The 22,303-nt window shown below is 37.4% G+C and overlaps 1 protein-coding gene across 1 annotated transcript in view; it reads right to left on the reverse strand.

Moving 5' to 3' along the window:
- CCDC178 (coiled-coil domain containing 178) overlaps positions 1-22,303 on the reverse strand; it is a 178,879-nt gene that overhangs the window by 2,580 nt on the left and 153,996 nt on the right. The window contains exon 18 of the mRNA XM_049825896.1: positions 18,414-18,548. Within this exon, the coding sequence (XP_049681853.1) occupies positions 18,414-18,548 (135 nt within the window). The remainder of the gene's footprint in view (positions 1-18,413; positions 18,549-22,303) is intronic.

Here is a 22,303-nt window from a genome sequence, read left to right on the forward strand (position 1 = left end):
TTTAAGCATCTGGACTCCCTATAGAGGCAGTCTCAGAAGCACAAATATAAATTCTGTGGGTTAAGCAGAGAGGTTTTTGGAGTTAGCCAATACAAAATGATAAATATGTGTATGTGTGTGTCCTGCTCTTCTCTAGACCTTGGCTAAATGAAAAGGACCATGCACTAAGCACTGCTCAGATTATAGCAGCTGGTGTCCTCTTCTGAGGCTAGCTACTGGCCTGAGTAGGCCATATCTACCACTCTTCTTGAGATAATTTCTCTTGAGCAGCCAAAGATGACCAGGTTGATACACAGACAAAGCAACCACAAAGCAATGCAGATATCCTAATGAGTACCTCCTGCATTATTAATCTTATGTGGTACGTTACAAATAATAAATATATAGTTCGAAAAGAAGTCCAGCTTTAAACAAATTTCATATGCATTTAAAGGTATAGCTTAATGTGTATGGATGTCTGACAAAAGAACTGCAACAACGGAAAAAACCCTGGCAATAACCTCCTTTCTATACAAAGCATGCTATGCACTAGACAGTTGCTCTGGAAGGGCCTCTTCATTCATTCTTTCATCATATCTCGTTTTTCCTCAGCATAATCCTTACACTGTTTCCTCCCATTCATTTTCCAAAGGGGCAGTTGGTACTCAGCAAGAATTAAAATTCAAAGGGGGAAAACCACAATGTGTATCATCCACACATTAACACTCAGGTGCATACTCAGAAATTTTCTTTTCTTTCCTTTCTGGTGACAACATAAAGGCTGAAAGTGGTGTTTTGACAAACGTTGGCAATGTTATCCCTGCTAAATAAACCAGGGCCAGACACTTTTTCCTGATCCTGAGGCCAACTAGCACATAAGGATGAGCCTTTCTGGGCCCTTTCTCCATACTCTAATGCAGAATTACTGTTCTTTGTGTGTATTTTTCATTCAGTGCATCCGGAGTAACCTGGGGACTATTTGCAGCAGTGCAGCCCATTAGAGAGGTGCTCTCAAGAGAATAAAAATGGAAGAATGTGTTGTATGCATGTGGATGTGGGGAGAGAAATGTAAATGTAAATTGAGAGTAAATACAGTAGGCCACTATCCCTGAGAAAGACACAAGTATAATGGTGCTGTAGACAAATGCAGCAGTAATGAGATTTGGGGTGAAATATCTAAATGGACAAAACTCGTAAGAAAAATGACAGAAGAGAGAGTGGTAAGATTATTTCATTGACTTACTGATTTGACTTTCCGAGATTTTGCTAAAGTTTACACTCAGTAAATGAGCTAGCATTGAAACCAGTGCCACTTTTCTTGGTGTTCTAGTTTCTAAAGATGCTCTGGAATTGAGTGCAGTTCAACAATTCATTTGGGCTTTTTTTTAATAACTAAAACAACCACCACCAGAACAATCTTGTCTGGAGTATCAACACCTTTTGTTTGGATCTGATGTACTGTCTTTTAAAATAAAATGAAGGTAATATTAACATATATTGTAAATTTAGCTGAATGTAATTTTTAATAACTAACACTTACAAGTGGGAAAACTAATCATCAAATGATAGTTTATTAATGACACTGACTTGATTTCAAAATAGATTTAATAAAGCATTTAAGATTAGATTGAATTGTCTTAAAGGAAAATTTTCTGTGCTGGCTCATTGGCAAAATGATACAGATATGTCTTTGGAGGGCCAAGGTTTAGCATGCATCTGGGTTCCCATTAACTGAAAACTGAGAGCTGTGGATGTATTCTGTCATTCCTGAAATAAATTAAAAAAACCCTCAAACAAAACCAGCAACCTGTACATTATATCTCTGATCTCATTTCCATGAATTATTTAAATCAATGGATTACATTCATGTAAAATGAATTCTGAAATGAGGCTGTAGACTTCAGTGGGACAGCAATTTGATTCTCAGCATAGTTGTTACTGAGGAAGTGCTTCATTTTATTCTAGTTGCCATTTTGATCACATGAAGCACTGGGTCATGGGAAAATTTGCATTCCTTTCCCCCCAAAAGTTTAGCTTGTAAGGAGGGAAGCTGCATTTTACAATGTACTAAGTAAATTAAGTTTATGACAGTCATATGCTTTATTAGTGTTTCAGTGAAAAAAAAAATTGTTATTTAATTTTAGAAACTGAAAACATTCATTTTAAATATACAATGACATAAGACATGGTCACTCATCTTCAGTTTGCTCCATTAGTCTTACTGTATCGTATCTAGTAGCTCTCAAATCATTAGAAATAAAGAAAGACTAAAAATACAAGGCAAACTTAATGCTTGATTTTCACACAGACGTAAATTAGGTGTAACTGTAATGAAATGAATGGACTTTAAAGACAGAAAACTATCAAAATCAGGCCCTGAGTCCTTAATAGCCCTTACTGGCTTTTCATTTGTCAGCTGTTCTACCCAACATATTGTAGGAACAGCGAGGTATGACTTGTGGGTATGTCTGAGCCAGACTGCAAAACTTTAAAAAAAGGTGAGTAACTTGATTCTTCTACTGATGAAACCTATGTTATAACAATTCTCCTTTTTGGATGCCTAGAAGGACTTATTTGCTGGAGGAAAGAATGGAAAAAAGAGAACAGGGAATGAAATTTGGCCATGTAAATTCCTTTCTTGAGACATCATGCCTGTAGTGAAATAATAACTGCCTAAACAGTACTTGAAGCTCAATTTCCTGTAAGATTTATGCTCAAATGTTTTAGCTTAGATGTGCAAAATATTATTGTTTGATGAGTATAACAACTTGGAAGTATTTTAAAATTAACTCCTGGAGAATCAGCTCCTTCCTAGGTGTGGTACAAATCCAGTTATGATTCACATTTTGTACAAACTTGTTCTCTCGTATGGTACATTTTAAAGTTACTTAGAAAAGAGTTCCTCAAAAATAAATAATTTAATGTGCTTCCTGAGGGGAAAAAGGGATAACAGCTGCAAACCCCTTTTTGATGCAGAATATCTGAAATATGTGAAGATACAGTAAATCGACAAGGTGATCAGAAAAGTATGCAGAAAAACATAGGAATAATAATAGGGTTATAAATAAAATGCAAATGTCAAATTGGAAAACGCATATATTGCCTTAGAAGCCAGCAACATTAGTGCTGAAATTCTCATTTTTCCATAACACCATAACATACAAACTGCAACTTAGAGTCAAACCAATGGTCCATCTAACGTACTGTTTTGTCTTCCTAACATTTTCCTATCCCGGAACAGACAGATGAGAACAGATTGAAGAGAATTTTTGCCAGAATTCCCCATGTTTCAGCAAGTATTCCTAAATTTCAGAAGACCTCTCTGTAATCTCAGGGTCCTACTTCCGAGTTTGCAGAGCGTCAGACATTTCTCCTGTTGTCCTTGTAGCACACATGGAAACTCAAGAAAGGAAAGTTTTGCATTAACCTAGAAACAGCTAGAGGAACTATATATCCACAAACAACTTCACAAATTCGTTCATTCTCTCTGAAAATACATGTTGAAGCCTTTCAGTAGGACTGAGCAGCCAGAAGGACAACTTGTACTACTCAAGGCCAAGAAGTGTGGCAGGAAGGGGGAAAGTGGCTCACGGCGTGGCTCACTCAGGTTTCTTTCCACCATGTCCCCAAGGACATTAGTGTCCAAACCTGCAGCTGCCTACATCATACAGAATGGACAGAAAACTGCAAATGCTGCTTCAGCGGGTGTCCACACACCCCACGCCCCTCACAGGCTTCTTTTGCTCCCAAAGGAAGTTGATTTGGCTCCAAAATAATTTGTACTTCTGCCACTAAATTGCTTCAATAAAAGATTATTTCAGTTTTGAAAAGGAAAAATCATCAGTATTCCCTAATAGGAAGGTAGACACAAGTCTACTTAAAAGGTTTCTTAAATTATTCCAAATCAAATGGTAGCCCAACCAGGCCACTTTTCTGTATGTTGATCTTGGTAAGGCAGAAATCATATTAGCAAAGCTAAAGTGCACGACTTCTCAACCTGAGTGGTTATTGGGCAGCATCCTATCTGTCAGGGTGACACTGACGCTGTCAGGCTATTACAGACTGACCTCCAGAATTATATGCTGTCTGAGGGACTACAAAGCAATGAAAAATTCTCATGGTTTATATACAGGGAAATCTGAACTCTTTGATGATCAGTAGAAGGAAGATGACAAATGGCATTTTATCCTTGAGGCACATGGAACTGAGAAAATTAGAGAAACCAAAGAAAACCTATACATTCTTTCAGAACACTGCATCATCACATTTTAGATTGCTAATCCCAAATGCTAATCTGACCTAGCTACTGGGATAATTTCCTTCCTCATGTCCTCTAAATTTTCCCTATCTTTCAGACTCTGCCTGTTAAGAAGAGAGAAGTAGGAATTAAAAAGAATGAGAAATAAATGGAAAAGAAAGGCAATCATGTAATACCAGCAGTGGCTAGAGTCATCATCTGTATAGGTCAAAGAAGTCACTAAAAAATGTGGAGAATTATTATTACAGTGAGTTAAATAAGATATTGAGATCGAGAAAGACCAGAATACAGGTGGATTTCTTTGCTGCATAATTATATATACATTTTAAACTGAGTGATAACTAGATTATCAATGAATATATCACTGAAACTGAGAACTTAATGCTCAACACTGTCCCAGATAGTTATCAAAGACACAAGAAATGATGCTAACAGGAAGGGCTTGTGTACCTAAAAGCTTGTCTTTTTTTCCAGTCTAGTACAAGATAGTGCCTTGCCTTATTAAATCTGCCTTGCTTAGGTTCTTACATCATCAAGACGATAACAAAACTATCACCACAACACTTACTTTTAAAACACAGAGGTAATTTTAGCCCTCAGAATAAAAGTTTCACTACAAGGTGACGTAGTGAGAGCATGTATATTGACTCAGACTGTTGTGCCTTCACCCTGAGGAAAATAGTCCTGTATCTAAGGAAGCCAGACTAACTTCATCATTGACTTAAACAGGACCAGTTTTAAGTTTTTTGTTTTGCAAGACTTCTTAGTCCCTAAAGGTTAATTGGAGTGAGGCATAGCATTAAAAATCTTGTTTGGTGTACTCTTTCATTTTCTTATTTTACAAATCATAATAAAAATAAAACTCATAGCTTTGAAAAATCTGTGCCAAATGAAAAAGGGGATTTTCTAGAGTTATAGATAATTAAAATGCTCCAGTAAAATTCCATGATAACTGTGACAAGCTGGCATGCTGAAGCAACTAAGTGAAACTGCTGTGACCCACCACATTTTTTGAGGACAGTTAAGTGTAAGAAAGAAACAGCTCCTCCTGAGTCTTCAACTCTCAGCTTATTGCTCCAGTGCCAGTAGGAGCGCCAAAACTGATGCTGAGTCAAGTGATGATACAGATTGCATACCCTTGTAGCAATGCTGAATATTATAGGAATGAGAAATACAGCACTATTAAAAAAGAACTCTTCTGTTCCTCATTTTCTTCAAAATTATTCTTGAGAACTGGGTAGTTCTCTAAGGCGTAATCCTTTCCACCCCACTATCTCCTCACAAAAAAGAGAAAAATTTACAAAAAAGATTTCCTCGTACAAAGTTCCTCAGTCCCCTGAATTAGCTGATAGTAGCGTCTTTTCCTTTGTCTCACATACAGATTTCTGCTCTGCTACTGCATACGTGCTCAGTTACCACAGTGCTTAGGCTCAGAGAAATATCCCATTCATTTTGAAAAAAATACTTCTTATGAGAACACTTGCAAATGAAGACCTAAACTTGATCCCTCACTCCTCAGCCTGGAGTATCTTAAGAATGTATTTATAACAGCCTGTGAGCACAGAGACTGTAACAGGATTTACTTGGAACACCGCTCGAGGGAGGAGTGGTTCTTGTCTCTAGGCTAAGAATATCTCCAACACAAAGTTTGAGAAAGCGATAAAGATGGGAATACTTTCTAGAGAAATCATATACACTTTACTTAGATAGAAAAGAGTTAGGAGAATTGGACAGTAATGTAGTGGCTTGCACCAAACTGGTATTGTAACATTTCTATTTGCTTTCTGCTTACGTCCTTAATTGGTTCCTTCTGTACTGCTAGCAGCAGCCCTCCAGAGTACACAGTCTGATGACAGCCATGTTATGTCGATCCTATGACAGATATTTACTGATTTGTCTTCAGGAATGATTCAGTTTCCAGATCTATCTTCCCAGGCATAGGCAAAAGACACGATACAAGAGGTTTTTATTTTATTCCTAACTTTGTCTTTGCATGCTTCAGGTAGCTATTTATTTCAAAAAAGAAACATTTATGCCCAAGTTGTAATATGTTAGCAAAAAAAAAAAGAAAAAAAAAAAAAGACTGAAGTTTAGAAAATGAAGCCAGTGTCATGGTAAGAAAGAATAGGTGGCTAGGGTAAAGGCTGGAGAAGCAACAAGCTGAGACATCACCTCTGAAACCTGAATGTTTTTAAAGGATGCATTTGGAGAAGATAATGACTGGATTTGAAGAAGCTGCTCATAGTAAAACAATGTCAAGCACTCAATACCTCAAATGCAACTTTGGAAGATTATAGTGCCTGTTGCAAGAAGTTTCTTGTAAGGAGTTTTCCATGGGAAATGCTTGATTGAGTCAATCAAAATACGGGATAACTATTACACATTTTATAATTTTGTACATGACAGTCAGGATTTCATTCCAGTAGGTCATTTGATTCTCTGCAGGTGGCTCTGTTGGTTTCTGGAATAGTATACTGTGAATTACATGTTACACAAATGAAAGGCAGTTATAATTCTGGGTAACATTGTATTTGATTCTACAAACATCTTTAGGCCTAATGCAAAGATTCCTTTGAATAATTTATCCAGCTAAGTGTCTGTGGTCCCAAACTCCTAATTTAAAAATGTTGATAAATGAAGTATCTCTTTAGCTAATAAATGAAGTATCTCTTTAGTTATCCTTTGTCAGCAACATTCATTTTAATGGAAAGTGAGTTTACAGGGTTACATGATTGAACTACTGAGCCAAGTCAGTGTTGGCAAATGATGGGCTAAATTATTGATGTTACACACTAATGAATTCTGATGAGAAATAAAATACAGACATTACATTTCAAGTGGTTCATAATTATTTTTGTACTTTAAAAGCAATTTTATTCTTTTACCAAATCATACTGGTTCTGTAAAACAAAAACATAGTTAGTGATTATAACTAAAATTATTGAGTTTGAGGCAAAAATGCTCCTGTAAGTTTTCTTATGCAAGTATAATGCTATTCACACTAGGATTCTGATTTCTTCTTATACTTCTGGGAGAGGGTAATTAAATTAAATGTCTAAATTTTTAAACTGCTGTCTTTAAATAAAATAATCTACTTTGCAACCATGGTTAAGAGTTCAGTAGATGAGTTTATAATCTTTGATATATCAGCATGTTTACTAGAGATGTTCTGAACTACCATAATTAATTCAGGTGACGACAAAAACAGAAGAGCTGCCAAAAAGGAGCTTTCAACATGTAAACAGTTCATCATTAAACCTGTGTTTTGATATATGTTTAAAATGGGTAGAAGGAGGTTACTAAACTTCAGATAGCCCAAAGTGATGTTGCAAGGTTGAATCATTAATTTAAAATGTCGTTTCTCTGATTCTTTACTCACTGTACTGGATAAAGAAATTTAATTTCTTAGTTTTTACTTATAAAACCAGAGCTAAGCATTTGCTCATTTGGCAACAGTATAACTTCATAAATCCTATCATTAATCTTGTCTTCCTAAAAATGGGCTTTATTTAACTTTTCTTAATTATACACTGACGGCTTCTGTCAATTGCTGGAAAAGCAAATCTATGAAGTGTCGTTTCCTTTTCTTTTTGACACATAACAACTGAATAACTGTCTTACTTGTTGGCTTATTGTTGTATTCTCTTGTCATTCAAAACTACCATTGGCTTCTTGAAGGAGTAAGTACATGCAAAACTGTTCTGGTTTTACTTACAAAGGGAATCTTGTGATCCAAATGATCGACCCTTGAAGCCTCAAAAGAGATATTCATGAGCTACAGAATCATCATCATAAGCCTCAGTGTTACCTATAATTTGGCCTTAAACTTGAACACAGTAGCCAAATATGTACAGTTATTTTAGCATGAAAGTCTCAGAAACACAGCATTTTATATTAAATGGAACTGTTTAGAAGGTTGTTTGTTCTGTTGCTATACAGGTATCTATCAGCACAGCTGGTGGAAATGTAATGTACATTCAAACTATGTTTTCTTTTGTTTAGCCAGTATTGCTTAAGAAAACTATGGCTTTTCTGCTATTCAGTACTATTGCTCTAATCAGGACAAACATGATTTAGAAAAATAACATTACAGATGAGAAATGGTTACGTATCTCTGGAAGAAAAAAACCACAAACTTTTCACAGAACCATAATAAAATACTTTGAGACATTCTGATTGTGTACGTTCTTTCCCATATTGTCCCAGATGATACTCATAACACACCTATTCAAACCAAGACAGCTAAGCTCTGCAAAAAGAATCAAGGATTCCTATATGTTTGGCTAGGAGGAACTTGAACAAATTATTAATGGATTTTGAACAACTGGTGTTTAAACCATTTCAACTAATTTTTCTATAATAGGAAGGACTCCCCTGAACTGTAATCAGGGCTGAGAGCATTGCATATTATGAAAGTTGCCAAGCATTTGCTTTTATAGGATCCTGTTTGTTTGTTTATTTCTTTCTTTATTTATTTTACAGTTTATCCAAAACTTAGGCATTGGGCTCAAATGCTTGATTTCTTTGGTAAATTTCAAAAATTACAGAAATGGGTCATACACTACTACCAACAAAATTTCAGAGCCATGAGGCTCTGAAAACACAGGCTACCCATGCTCAGTAAATGTCATTTTGAGCTCAGTAGCTCTGAAAACTATATTTTTACAAACATGAGCCTTGCAATAGGTAAGGCTTCTCCAGCAGTAGTATCTCAGGACTGCTGTGGTTTGGGTTGGGCCTAGAGGCCTTAGGGTAGAGGTATCCTGACTGTGCTTCCATTTTGCCCAGTAGATGCTGGAGGAGGAGGAAATTGCTTGATATGAGTGTGACAGAACACAAGCCAAAATGGAGCAACAGTTAGATTTGGAGAAGGCTTATGAAGAGATAGAACTGGGCTGAAGAGAAGGAAAATTGTCAGTGGTCTGTCAGGTGAGGGTAGAGACTGGAACTGGCAGGTCTCAGAGACTGGGAGGTAGAAGAAGGTGACCATTGGTTAGAAAAAAAGAGATGGAGGCTGAGACTTGAGGAAGCAGCAAGGGAACAGAGGTAGTGCCAGAGCCTAAGGCTGGAGAAGGAGCTTGAAGGGAGAGCAGAAATGGCTGGGCTAGCAGTCTGGGAACAAGGCAGGTTCAGGAGAGAGGTCTGACATTCATCTGGGATGAGACGCAGCACCAACACTGGGTTGGGAAATCAGAGACTATGAGCTGGAGAGAATTCAATTAGATAAAAAGGCTGAGCAATGAATTACTGAATAAGAGAGAGACGACAGCCTACCACAGTTGCTATTTACTCCATTATTTAAAGTGGCACATAAGTGTATTGGCACTAATTCTGCTGACGATCAAGGTATATATATATAACCATTTATATTCTTGGAAATGTTAGAGTTTAAAAAAGATCTTTGTCCTGGTTTCAGCTGGGATAGAGTTAACTGTCTTCCCAGTAGCTGGTACAGTGCTATGTTTTGAGTTCAGCATGTGAAGAATGTTGATAACACTGATGTTTTCAGTCGTTGCTCAGTAGTGTTTAGACTAAAGTCAAGGATTTTTCCAGCTTCTCATGCCCAGCCAGGGCACGAGAAATTGGCACAGGACACAGCCAGGGCACCTGAACCAAACTGGCCAACGGTGTATTCCATACCATGGGACGTCCCATCTAGTTTAGGAACTGGGAGGTGGGGGCGGGACTGGCTGGGTGTCGGTCGGCGGGTGGTGAGCAATTGCCCTGCGCATCATTTGTACATTCCAATCCTTTTATTACTACTGTTGTCATTTTATTAGTGTTACCATTATCATTATTAGTTTCTTCTTTTCTGTTCTATTAAACCGTTCTTATCTCAACCCAGGAGTTTTACTTCTTTCCCCGATTTTCTCCCCCATCCCACTGGATGGGGGGGAGTGAGTGAGTGGCTGCGTGGTGCTTAGTTGCTGGCTGGGGTTAAACCACGACAATCTTAAAAGAAAATTATTAAGATTACAAAAAAAAAAAAAAAAAAAAAAAAAGAAAAAAGAAGGTACTCAATTTAGAAATGTTAGGATTGCTGTTATTTCTGTAAACTTAATTCAGCCTATTCTGTGTAAACATTTAAACACAGGTTTTAGTTATTTAACTAAAAAGGTAAAAGTTATGCTACTTCAAGAAAGAGAAATCCAGTAGCCTTCAGATTCTGGAAAAGGCATCAAGCATGACACCTTTTAACATTTTTTGAAAACTTTTCAATTCATAATACAGTGTTTCAGCACATTTTTATTCCATGAAGTTTTAAACTCTGAATCTCTCTGTCAGGGAGTACAGAGAATAATCTGAGGCTTAAAGATTGCTGTAGCAGTGACATGACTCAGTGGATCAATTTTTAAGAAGCTGGAAGTCACGCAGTTTCTCTCTTCTTGTCTTTTAAGACCTACTGGTTTGAGTAGCCCTGCTGACAATAAAAGCAGCAGAGATAATAAGCTTGCCAGTTCCTCAGATTTGACTGGAGTTTTGAGTGTTTGGCCCACAAATGTAAGTTATCGGTTCCAGGTGGAAAGAAGATAAATTCATAGACTGAATTTCTGGATTCTATTTCTAAATTACTAGGAGAATAATTTTTGCTCAATGAGAAATGAAGTTTGTCTAGTAAGCTCATCAACTGTTAAAGTCAGGTATCAAGTTACCTGTAGTAAACTTTTAATTCTGTAAACTTGTGCTTCATTACTAACACCACCCCCCTCCCCCCCATCTATACATGTCTATTAGTCAGCATATTTTAAATTAAGACATTTCTGTGTGTGTATGTTAGAAAGTGTAAGAAAGTGGGCAATTAGGGCTATTCTGGTACTATACAAGGATGGATTCCAGTAAGTGGTGGTGAATACTGAAGAGGTGTAACTCTTAGGAATCCTTCTTTTAAAATAAATTTAAAAATAAATCTCCTAGATTAGATGTCATCCTTCTATTTTCTCTTAGGTCAAAATTTTTAGTACTCAAAATACTGATACATATTTCTACACAAAAATTGTATATTGAAAACGTATGCCTGCAAACAAACTAAATAATTCATCACCACAACAATCCTGGCTAGGTTAATCTTAAAAATATGAGATTAATTTGTTTGTTTGCAGAGACCATCTTCTAGACTTCATCATTGACAGGCAACTAGCAGAATTGTTTGTCTTTATACTCCTACTATACACTAGAGCTTTTAGGTGGCAGCCACATTTCTGAACGATTTGATCCATATCACATTTACTTCCTATAGTGAAACTTTGAAGAGAAGCCATAGAAGAATTAAGACAGTTAAGGCCACTGTAGGTGTTCCTATGCATTCTAGGAAATGTTTGTGGTTATACTAGCCTTTGAAAAATAGAGAGTTATGTGAAATGTAAGAAACTTCGTGCATTAAGACATAAGTGGCATAAAAAACTAAATGCAACTGAGTTGTGCCAAATTATATGTACATTTCACTTCAAAAAATGGTAAAAGAAATTATGTCAGAATAAAAATATCAGAGTTTTGCCATGTGCTAAGCAAAATTACAGACCATGAAAATGAGGCAAAGAAATCAAGCAGGTTCTAATTTCTTCTATGAATTGGGCTTATTTTGAGATTACTTTCCACTCTCTCACTAGAAAGGTCCCTTTCATCATGCCGCAACAAAATAAATGGTCATGGACATTTTGTGTGTCTATTCCATGGCAGCTGTATTTGCCACCACACCTACATCATAAGTAAATTTGAAGATTTTGGTGAATGCTTGTCAGGGTCATCAACTCAATCTAGAAATATCTAGACAAAAATAATCACTTTAAGGATTGAAATAAAATGTGAGATCATATTTTGAAGACTTCTGGATGTTATTATCCAAAATTCATAAGCATTTGAGACGAAAGCCATATATTTTTTTAGAAACTACATAGTTGATACTGATGTCCATGCTCCTTTAGAACCCGATTAACCAAGTAACAAATTTTTCAAGTCAAAAGCATTACTCCCATGAAGACAAGCAAAAATAGCTAGTCTCAGTCCTCCTTTAACTGTACAAAATAAATATTTTATAAATGAATAATAAAACCAGAAAAAAATAAGTTCAACATTTTAAATGGTTCCTATGAATAAATGTAACTAAATAGAAAAGCTTAGAACCAATTAAAAGGTGTGTAGCCATGTCCCCTTAAGAGGAGTTATCTGTCATCCAACCCCATACGTCTCCAAGACGAGGCAGAAACAGCAAGACTGTTAAAGTGAAATCAGCAGGCAAAAAAGACACAACTGAGTGTAATCAGCATAAATGGTGATAACTCAACCCATAACAGAGAAAAATAAAAGAGAAGGCGTACAGATTTTGAAGAGCATCAGCCCTGAGGGACACCATAACACACCTGTGTTAATAAGTTAGAGAACAAAAGATGTACTTAAATTGACTACCATCTGACAGCTAAGAAGCAAGTTAAGAATGGGTGGGTTTCGGAAAGCAAAAGGGCAAACCCTGCTTGTAATACGCAGGATTATAGTTGGTCCTGGCCTTTGTGGAACTGCACTGGTTCTTTCCTGTAAGGAGGTAGAACAGGGTGCCATGAAAACCACAGATTTTGCACAGTGAGTAAACATTTTATCCCGTAAGATGCAGTATCCACTGAGATGCCAGCAGTAGATTCAGCAAAGTTTCAAAGCCTTAGGAAAGAACAGTCCTTCCTCTGGTGACCTCTGCAAAAATTGCCCAAATAAAGACAATACAACATAGATCAAAACTCTTTTCTAGTGTAAACTGGTGTAGTTCAGTACAGCTTTGCCAAAAAGTTTTTAAAGATTTCTGGATAATCAAGCAAATTGAGTAAAACTGCGGAAAATGTATAAATAATCACAGCATTCTGGAGTCAAAGCGACAGTCTGTGGGTTGGTGCTTTGTTCCTTTGTGCCTTATGTAGCACTTCTAAACTCTAAATTCTGATGATCTGTTCTTATATCACTTTGCACTGCTGTGAATGGCTATCAAAGGTGAAGATCTATTAAAAATTAAGCCAATAATCTTGTATTTATTAAAAAGGTACCTTTGTCATGCCACCATCAGAGAAAGTATGTATGAAATGCTTTAAAGTTACAACCAGGGTAGCAATGATGTTATCTTTTTTGTTAGCACTTTGGCCCCCAAAATAATTCTGGCATAACTATAGTAAAAGATAAATCATCTAAAAGGATGGACTGAATTGAAGACTGTCAGGATTAAAGCACAGCCACAGTCCCAAATAAAGCTACACCTGCCATCATATATCATTTTTGCAATTAGATAGCTAATTGAACTTACTCAAGAGCCCAATTATTGAAACTCCAAAACATTACTGGGAAAACAAAAGTCATCAACATAACAAATACCTTGCCTGTACACTTTTGGGAGAAAAGGTTTTAAATTTTTATCAGTTTTTTCTAAATTAAAGAGATTGTTTTTACTATTTTCTGCTGGATTAAAAATGTATTTAGTAATTGTAGAAGGATTTTTGAAGACTGAAATCCTCCAGCAAACTATAGAATATGGACTGTGCTGACTGTGGTGGTGAAATTTCCCCCACATTGCTCTGTCACGTTTCTTCAAACCCCAACCAGAGGAGATCTCCATGCAGCTTTTATTTGAAGAAAAGCTGTGACTGACTTCAGCAACAGTCTTTGCTCCTCTCCTACTACATAGGATGTCCTTTGACTATTAAGATAATTAAGTTTATGTGAAGAGTCAGTGTAATCTACAATGGAGCTCATAGAACTTTCTTTGACTACCACAATAAAAACAAAGACTCTTTTCAGAGCCATTAAGCATGTATGTAAACTGCCCAGAATGAAAAAAAGAGCAGAGCAGTGCTCATGCACTTCTAATGTACTTCTAGTGCACTTCATGCACTGCAATTCTAATCTCTCAAATTCTGCCACTGGTTGCAATCAGACTGCAGTAAAGGGATTTTTAAAACTTAAAGCAGGTTAGAAAAAAGGTAGAGCATAAGAAGATGAAACAGTCTTGTCCAAGAAGCAGTCCTGCACTTTGGTCTACAAAAAATGAAATAGATTAAGAGTGAAAATTGAAAGTATAGATCATTTCAGTCATTGATTTCTGCTCTAGCAGTTGATTTGATTGCCAACGTATTTATTCTTTGCTATTATGATGGAAGAATCTCTTATCCCTTTTTTTAACATCACAATTGAAATGCTCGATTTTAAAATTTCATTTTCTGCCAGAAGTATACTCACAAAATATACAGACACTAAGTAATCCGTTGATCGTTCCTATTTCCAATGCTAGTATTAAATGTTGAAAAAGCAAAATGGCTACAAGGATCATGATAAAAAACAGGGTATACTTAAAAGTTTGATTGAAATAAAAGGAGCTTAAGATAAATTAAAATGGCATTTTGTTTTAAAAAAAATCTATTGATGTCCCCACAAACAATGTGGACTAATGACCCTTAGCGAAAAAATGGGTAAAGCTAGGGGTTGACTGCCATAATTCTGCCTTCATGGTTCACACTTATATTGTCGATGCTTTGGATAGTTTTCATGTATCTGGATAATATTAACATGTCTTCAGCCACATAACCAGGGTGAGAGCTCAGTAAGCACATGCACATTTCTGCTGTGACCTGAAGAATTTTTTTTGGTCTTCTTCCTCAGAACAGAGACCCCAAAGGAGGTGCATCCAGAAGGCAGCATGTTCTGCTTACGATCCCCTGGTAAAGGGCACCACTGCTGGATAGGGCCAGGCAGACCAAAACCACGCGCAGCCGGTGCCAAGGCCAGACAGAGCACTGAGGCGGCAAACGAGGGACTCTTTGCCTTTGCTACCTTATGCATAATCATGGCAAAGCAGAGATTCTGGCCCTGGGACATTTAAGATGGTGATGGCATGAGGCAGCCTCTTATGGCCAGGCTGCTGCTTCTGGGGGCAGCAGCATCCCCAAAGGGGACGTGTCCATTAGCCGCACGCTCCAGGGGACACGCTGCCCGCCTTGCACTAAGCCTTAGTGCAATTACCGAAGCCAGTCAGCTCAGCGCTAGGGCACGCTCAGCCTAAGGGCGTGTGTTAGCGGCGTGACAGGGAGGGAAGCCCGGAGTTAAGAGCGAGCTCAGATCCCTGCTTAACTAGCAGGGTGGATGACCAAGCGCAAATGTCTCGCATTGGTACCAAGTGCGGCGCTGATAGAAATTAGGACTGGTAATGCATATAGTCCTTTCTGAAATTAATTTGAGAGACCAGACGCCAAAGGAGCTTGCCATCATGGTAAAGCTCTCCTTTTAATTTAAAACTTTTAGGGAAATTTAATTGCAAGCATCTATTTTTTTTTCAAATTATGATTAACAAAAACACTTTGCTATTAGGTGGGATCCCTCCTAAGGTTTTGCTTTTTTTGGTGTTTGTTAAAGGTGATGACTAACTCCAGCACTACCTGCTACTGGAGACATCCTCCTCACTAATGGCTTTGGCAATGTCACCTTCTTATTACAGGCACAGTTCTCCCTTCTCAACCACAGAGTCTTACGGGCGCTATGGTCTATCTGCACCATTGGAAGTGATTGGAAGGCAAGTCTCGACTTATAAAAATAGGCTTAATAGTGTGGACTAGTAACGATGAAACACTGGTCAAATCTGTCTTCCAGTCTGAGGCAGCTCTTTATTTTCACTTCGTAACGCTCCCAAAACACTGCTGCTGTGGATAACTGGAGAGTGTTGCTAGTTAAAAAGTACCTGGTGAAAAGGCCAAAACCTCCTCCATTATCTACTTTTGAGTCTCTCTTTGGATCTCACCCAGGTCATGGCTTCTGTAAAATATTAGAAAACACTTAGGCAGCCAATGTACCGTATCTACAGCCTTTTCTAATTCACTCTTCCTCTGTGATTCACCTGCTCCTGTTTGCTCTAGTCAAGGTAGCTGCTGGGACACAAGCCCTCGTGAGTGGGAATCACCCTTTCTCATCCTCACACTTTAATGAGAGACGGACACTAGGAATAACAGACTCCGGGTATTTCTTTTTGAGCGAAAAGGAAGGGAGAGTAATGGCTGCCGGATTTTACTTTGCCACTATGCTGAATGTCATCAATAAAAGAACTTAATTGACAGAAGGATAGATTGATCTGATGATAACACAGATAAACAAAGACACCGGTCCATATATAAATAAAACACTGCCGAGACTTCTAAAATATAAAGATATCATGTTGCTGGAGGGAAATACTCTTCTATACACCTTGGTAATTGCTCTTAGCTGAATTAGTTTCCATTTTAATTTTATATATTTTCCTTGTTCACTATTTTAATTGTAAGTTATTATCAGTCAAACTGCATGAAAACATAGCAAGAATATTAGAATACCAGAAAAGGATCAGAATATCAGAAAAGGATGTCATGGATAATGAAAGCAGATAGGGGAACAGAATGTTTTCCAGACTTTGAACAAGATGTTGTCTTTCGTATGTCTGAGCTACTTCAATCTGAACACCCCGAAATGTTGCTGGGACTTACATCTAGAAGCTTAGTTTAGGCCCATTTCTAGCTAGTTGAGTTATTCAGGGTGAAAAGATTTACAGACAGAGCTTCTCAGCATGAACAGCATGCATGGAAGAATTTATGCTAAGGTGAAGGATTTCTGCAAAACTCTTTCTTTGTAACGTGGACTAGTTATTGACATAAGAGTTCAATTGTATATGAGGTTCCCAGTACAGCTATTAAAATGTTGTATAAAATTAGATTAATGTAAAGATTCATGTGTGAGGAAACCAGCTGCCACCTGTGGCTTCCATGTCACTGCTATTATTATTCATGAGGTTTAGGCTGCACATCGATCACCTCTGTTCTTCACTGACTATTGGAGTATTTGAACACAGGAGAGAACAGAAATCATCCCAGCTATCCCCCTGCAAAAATAGAAAAGGAGCTTTTCCATATTTTCAAATTCTAAATAAGAAGTTTGAATGAAAAAAGTGTAGCTCCTGGCTTACCTGTTTTCAATGGCACACAGTTCAGTGCAATATTCAACAAATATAACACTCCCCCAAAATCCATAAAATTAAGAGTATTAAAAATCATTAATAAAGTATCAAATATGATTATATTTTCATTGTAATTATTTTTCTTGACTTTCTGATTTTAATATGACTAGGGTTTTCTAAATCTTTTCTAGAAGTAGAACATATATAGAAATTTAGAATTTTATAATAAAAATCCTCTTAATGAGATACTGAAACCAGATCATGACGCTGATGCAGTTTAATGGAATCCTACAACTTATTCAAATTAGCTTGTACTTTAATGCACCAGATATTAACTGTGAAGTGTAATTACATAATATTAAAATGTAATAAAATTGTTTCCGCAATCATACAACAAAGTCTGACTGTTAAAAATTAGAAAACAAGGTTTATAAGAATATGCTGCACTAAAGCTGCATCAGCAACATAACTTCTTTTGCAAGGAGTAAGTCTGGAGAAATTTTTCACTGAAGTCTTTTAAAAACCCTTCACAAATGCCATCTGGTTATGGCCATTAACTATGGGAAGAGATTGAAAGGAGTGGCTTTACAGAAATATGAATAAGATACCACAGCACAAGACAAAAAGAACATTCAAACTATAGTATATAGTAGTTATTTTCCCTAGTAAATATATATATCCAGGGAACAAGTCGTAAAAAGAAAAACTATACATAGCTGGAAACCATTTTTAAATCTCATAACCCCCCAGTGTTGCTTTTTTACAAAAAAGGGAAAGTCATCATATAACTGAGTTAGGAAGGTGTAACACTTCTAAAAAACAGTCTCCTGCTAAATAAATTAAATAAATTAAATACAAAACCAGTGAAAATGACAATATTGTTTCCCACGGAAATAATATTAGCACAAAACAGGACACAGTAACATTTTCTAAAACAATGGAGCCGCAATACTAATGCTGCTCTATGTTTCAAATATTTATATCCAATGTATTTATAATAATCTTTTCAAAGGTTTGTGAGAAATAAATCTAATCTCCCCCTTTTTTTCAAACTACGCATGGTATATGTGCTAACTTACTGAATTCATCCTTCATGCAATTCCAGTTTATTAAAGAGGTTAAAAATTTATAAAACTCTGATGGGATATGGTTTTAATGCTTCATCACACTACCCATCATTTGCTTTTCAATCTAGATCAGAATGATCTTTCCGACTTCCCTGCAATCACCTACCTGCACAGCTAATATTTTCTGAGCATTCTCCTGAGAGGCTGCCTGGATCCTCGCCAGCCCAGCCTGGATGGAGAGGCCGCGCCGGCTCCACCGCGCCACCAGCGCCCCGCGCAGCCTCCTCTGCAGCGCCCACAGCTGGGACGGCAACCGCAACGCCAACCACGCCAACGCCAACGCCAATGCCAACGCCAACGGGAACAAGGCGGGGGGGGGACGGGTGGGTGTTGGGGTAGGGGGGAGAGGCAAGGGGGGGAGGGGGGAGGGAAAAAAAAGGGAGAAAAAAATTAAATTCCCAAGTCAGAGTAGGAGAGGAAATTAATGGCAGCGTTCAAGAAGAATGATGGAGGGAAATATAGAAAGCAGTCAATAGCCCATTCTGCGCTGTACGGACCTGACAGGAATTTCACAGTCTCTTGGTTTTTCAGCCCACTCATGCGCATTCATCAGAAACCAGTCACATCTGGCTGCCAGGATGGGGGGTTAATTTTCTCTAAATGCCTCAGCAGTTTTGTTCTAGCTGAGGCAAACTCTGTGACTGCAAAGCTGATGAGTAAAATATTTCTACTTCACCCAGTTTAACTCAAAACCGATAGCCTCAGGACATATTGAACCTTTCTTAAAAAAATAATCTTTTGAAGCTTTTTGAATGGCACATCAGGTCAGGCCAAAGTTTAAAATGCAAGTTTAAGACTTTGATGGACACGAGGGCTTTTTTTCCCCTGTGTAAAGCTTATCATAGCTTGGCAATGTGTGCTTTAGTGCATGACAAAACTAAAGAGAATTAACTTAGCCATCAACTGCTCAGGGAGAACAATAACAGGAAAGAAATTTCCAGATAGAAGTTCCTATTAATCTACCCAGCTATAACCACATGACATGAAAGCATCTAACAGCACTAAATTGCACTGAATGCGGTGGCTGAGAGTGACGCTACTTAAAAAAAGGGATTTTATATAGATGTATAGAAAAGATAACACTTATCCTGGGAACCGCATTCAGTGCAGAGAATCCTAACAGTGATTATTGAAAGTGGGAATGCTTACCTGATAGGCTTTTGCTATTGGCTAACAGTAATTATTGTTACAATCTACAGCTGAGACTGCTATCAGTTTTTCCTTAATCTGCATGTATTTGGAACTCGTAAACAGGGTGTGGCAGGTCTCAGTCTAGAAGAAAAATGTTTTCATGAGATCTGAAATTCTACCAACACAGAATGTTTTTGAAAACGACTGTGGGTTTTGGTAAATTCTGCAAATGTTGCTGCATATTCTAGACTAGTTGCAATTTGGAAAATGGAAATTTAAACCAACTACATTATTGCTTAGTGGGAATACATGGGTTTGTGTTTCATCAGGTTAATTATTTCAATAAATTCCATAGCTATTGTTAGCATGCGGCCTTCAAGAGTATGCCTGTCAACCAGATTAACACAATGGATTGTACCATTCCTTTGGAAATACTACATTTCATTAAGGTCAATGCCACAGGTCAATAATTGGATCAGTTATAAAGAAGCTTTTACGTGATAAGATATGACTGCTCTTTAGGAGCAAGCACAGTGTACCAGGTGAAAAATATACTTTTTCAAAAGAATGTAGATTATAGTAATATCAAGTGAGCTATTACAGCCTAGAGAGTAATTAATGCACATTTTCAAAATTAATGGCCTGATTTTCAGAGATACTGAGTTTCCACAAGTCCCATTAGATCCTATGGAAGCTGTGAGTACTCTGCATCTTTGTAAATGAGGCTGTAAAATATTAAAACAGATCTTTGTACATAATTTTTTTGAGTCCTGCCAGTGTATATTAAAAATAACATGAGGGAACGTAGATGAACTCAATGGGAAAATGTAGAAATATCAATCTGAATCACAGCCAAAACCTGAAACTGTATATGAATACGTTTTCCAATTTGAAGAAACTTTTCTAAGTACCACTGCTCCCTTCCCCCTTTTTTAAGAATTTTTTTTCTCTCTTTCTGCAGTTCTGCTGTTAATCCAAATATTTTCAGATCTCATGTTGTATGATACCATTGTGGACTCTGAAAAAGAATGTAGATAAGAGAGGAGCAAACCAAACACCTTATGACATTTTCATAAAACACTCTGCTTCAGCCCTAGAAAAACAAAATAAGTAGAAAACTATTGTTGGATTCTCAAAATTCTGATTTTTGGAAAAAGGTAAAAAAATTGCAAGATATGTTGTCATGATGAGGAAAATGGTGGTTGGGAGAGCACGTGAAAGGATTTGTCCGTGAATGGTGAAAGGGATCAGTGGCTGTTCAGTTCAACGGCTATCCAATTTTTTGTCTTGAGAGAATCAAAAGACATTCAAAAGTTTTGAGGCTTGGCTATTTAAAAATTGCTGTATTTATTGAGAAACTGACAGTTTATAATGGCTGGTGTCCAATATGACCTTCACTAATGTTTCTCATTTCAAAATTACAAGTCCGTGATAGCTGTTACTATTGTAAATACCCCTGCATCTAATGTATCTCATATTTCGAATACATTTTATTGTGCCTAGCATAATGGACCCTAAACCCAATATTTATTAATTTTACAATATTAATTGCAACATAAATAACATTTATGCACACAGTCAGAAATACGCGTTTGTGAGAAAGTAACAACTTGATCAAATAATGTTTCCTGCAAACTTAGAATAAACTGATGGACGCACTAACCTAGGAGAGGCCATGCAACCTCCTGAGTCAACTGCAGAACCCTTGCTGAGGCAAAAATTTAAAATGGAAAAATCCCAAGTAACCTAGCTAAAGAGCACTTTTAGCCACAAAGCAGCCTGTAGATTTCACAGGTTTTGCCGTGATTTCCCTGTCCATACAGGCACCAATACTGTTCCCTTAGATCCTCTTCTCGGTCATATAACAGACATCTAGTTATTCGCTTTTCCTTACCTTTTACATTTTTATCACATGTAGAGACTTAAGTCATGGCATGTGTGAGTTGCATACATGACGCTATTGTTAACTCCTTCATTTTTCATTGCTTTTTTTCACTATTTGAGAAAAAAGCTGTTTCCTAAGTATTCTCAACACATCAAGCCAAATGCTGGCAGAGAAGGCAACAGCATTTCCAGTGGCCAAGGTGTAGGAATATGTACAGTAGCCAAATATTTGTATGGGATGCACTTTGTTTTTGATGTTTGCTTTGCTGTGGGAGCAGGACTGAAGGAAAAAGGACAGAAAAAGACAAGCAAGCGCTAGATTTTGGGGATTCAAAAGGAAAGGAAGCACCATGATCCTTGTTTCTGCCATTCTTGCACCTGACATGGCTGCAGCTGATACAGTTCTGCTGTTTGTCCCCACAAAAACCCCTTTCATTAAAGGGACTATAGGGCTTTCTGCAGCATCCAAGCAAAACTCATCCTGCAAGGAGGAGCAATAGCTTTCAAAGAGGTGTGGGGATTTTTTTTTGCTGGGAGGGGACAATTTTTGCAGCAAGCGACTTCTCCCAGTCCTCATCCTACAAACGAGGAGATGGTGAGCCGATGGCTTTGCTGGAGAGGCACCTTTGTGAGCTGCTGGGGAGAATGAATGACACTGTCAAGGAGTTGCCCTTGCCATTCTTCTGCTCTGGGGCTTCACTGTCATTCTCCTTAACTTGTGTTGTGGCTCCCCTCTGTGCTTCACAGCAGAGGGGAGCATATGGCTCTATATTTGTTTAATTCCTTGTTTATATATGATACTAGTATCATCAATAATATCAGCATAAATATGGGAAAAGGAGGTGTGAACTTGCTGCCATTGCTATCTTACTAGAAAGGAACCTTATGATTCAGGGTCCCTTACTCTGTTCTCAACTTTACATTTTTTGTTATGATAAATCAAGATACTTCATTAAATTCATGCCTGATTTGCAGTATTAT

The sequence above is a fragment of the Accipiter gentilis genome, chromosome 2 (genome assembly GCF_929443795.1).
Source record: "Accipiter gentilis chromosome 2, bAccGen1.1, whole genome shotgun sequence".
Taxonomy (NCBI): Eukaryota; Metazoa; Chordata; class Aves; order Accipitriformes; family Accipitridae; genus Astur; species Astur gentilis.